Here is a 990-nt window from a genome sequence, read left to right as displayed (position 1 = left end):
ATCCCATATCACTGTCAGATTCTTCTTCTTCTTCTTCTTCGGCAGCGGCAGCAGTAGTTTCTTCAGCGGCAGCAGCGTTGGTAGAGGAAGCAGCTTGCATAGCAGCTAAAGCTTCTGGGTTGTCGAGGAGTTCCTTAAGTTCCTTAACGCTGTCAAGACAGTAGTCAGAGACTAAGGAGATAGCAATAAGGTTCTTGTAACCGTTAGCTAAACTGTGTGGAACAGAGGCAACAGTTGGGTAGCTAATTTCTAAGGAAAGAGCAGCAATGTTCTTAATACCGTTAACAAGGTTTTCAATTAAATCGTCATCAGTAATATCAAGAACTTCTGGAGTGAAGACATTACCGTTATCGTAAATGTGTTCAACGGTAAGACCGTAAGTGAATGGGGAAATGTTTAACTTGTTAAGTAAAGTGGCTTCAGAAGGACCGACCTTTTCACCGATCTTGACAAGGTGGACTTCGTTAACAATTTCAATACTACCACGGGAAATCTTGGTTGGGATACCAAGAGCTTGGAAGAAAGAAGTTTGACCTGGTTCCATACCGGTGTTACCTGGTGGAACGAAGACATCGACTGGGGCGATGGCACCAGCTCTGGCTGGGGCTTGGACACGGTTAGACTTAATAGCATCACGGATTTCCTTAAGATCTTCGTTGGTGAAAACGAAACCAATGTTACCCTTAACAATTGGAAGGAGCTTTTCGAAATCTGGGTGTTCGTGAAGAACGTTTCTGATGGCTTTTCTGACCATGGTGTTCTTACCCATAAGAATAACAGCTCTACCACGAAGTTCCTTACGGACTTGGTGCATTTGGTTGGAACCGACATTATCAACATTGACAATGAAGATAGTGTGGTATTCCTTGAGAAGCTTTTCTAACTTAACGAAGTATTCGGCTTTGTTGTCTCCCTTTGACATCTTGGATTATATTGCAGTGTGCAAGGGGTTTCCTTGTATTTAATTAGGTGTTTTCAAGACTAAAATCG

The 990-nt window shown here is 42.7% G+C and overlaps 1 protein-coding gene across 1 annotated transcript; it reads right to left on the bottom strand.

Annotated features, from left to right (window-relative positions):
* Positions 1-7: 7 nt before the first annotated feature.
* Positions 8-922, bottom strand: LOC110440762 (60S acidic ribosomal protein P0-like; the record flags this gene model as incomplete). Its single annotated transcript, XM_021483902.1, has 1 exon — positions 8-922. A coding segment is annotated over exon 1 (915 nt), but the record flags the coding sequence as incomplete, so codon positions are not given.
* Between the last annotated feature and the right edge of the window lie 68 nt (positions 923-990).

The sequence above is a fragment of the Mizuhopecten yessoensis genome, unplaced genomic scaffold (genome assembly GCF_002113885.1).
Source record: "Mizuhopecten yessoensis strain PY_sf001 unplaced genomic scaffold, ASM211388v2 scaffold707099, whole genome shotgun sequence".
In the NCBI taxonomy this organism is placed as follows: Eukaryota; Metazoa; Mollusca; class Bivalvia; order Pectinida; family Pectinidae; genus Mizuhopecten; species Mizuhopecten yessoensis.
This window is presented reverse-complemented; position numbering and strand designations above follow the sequence as displayed.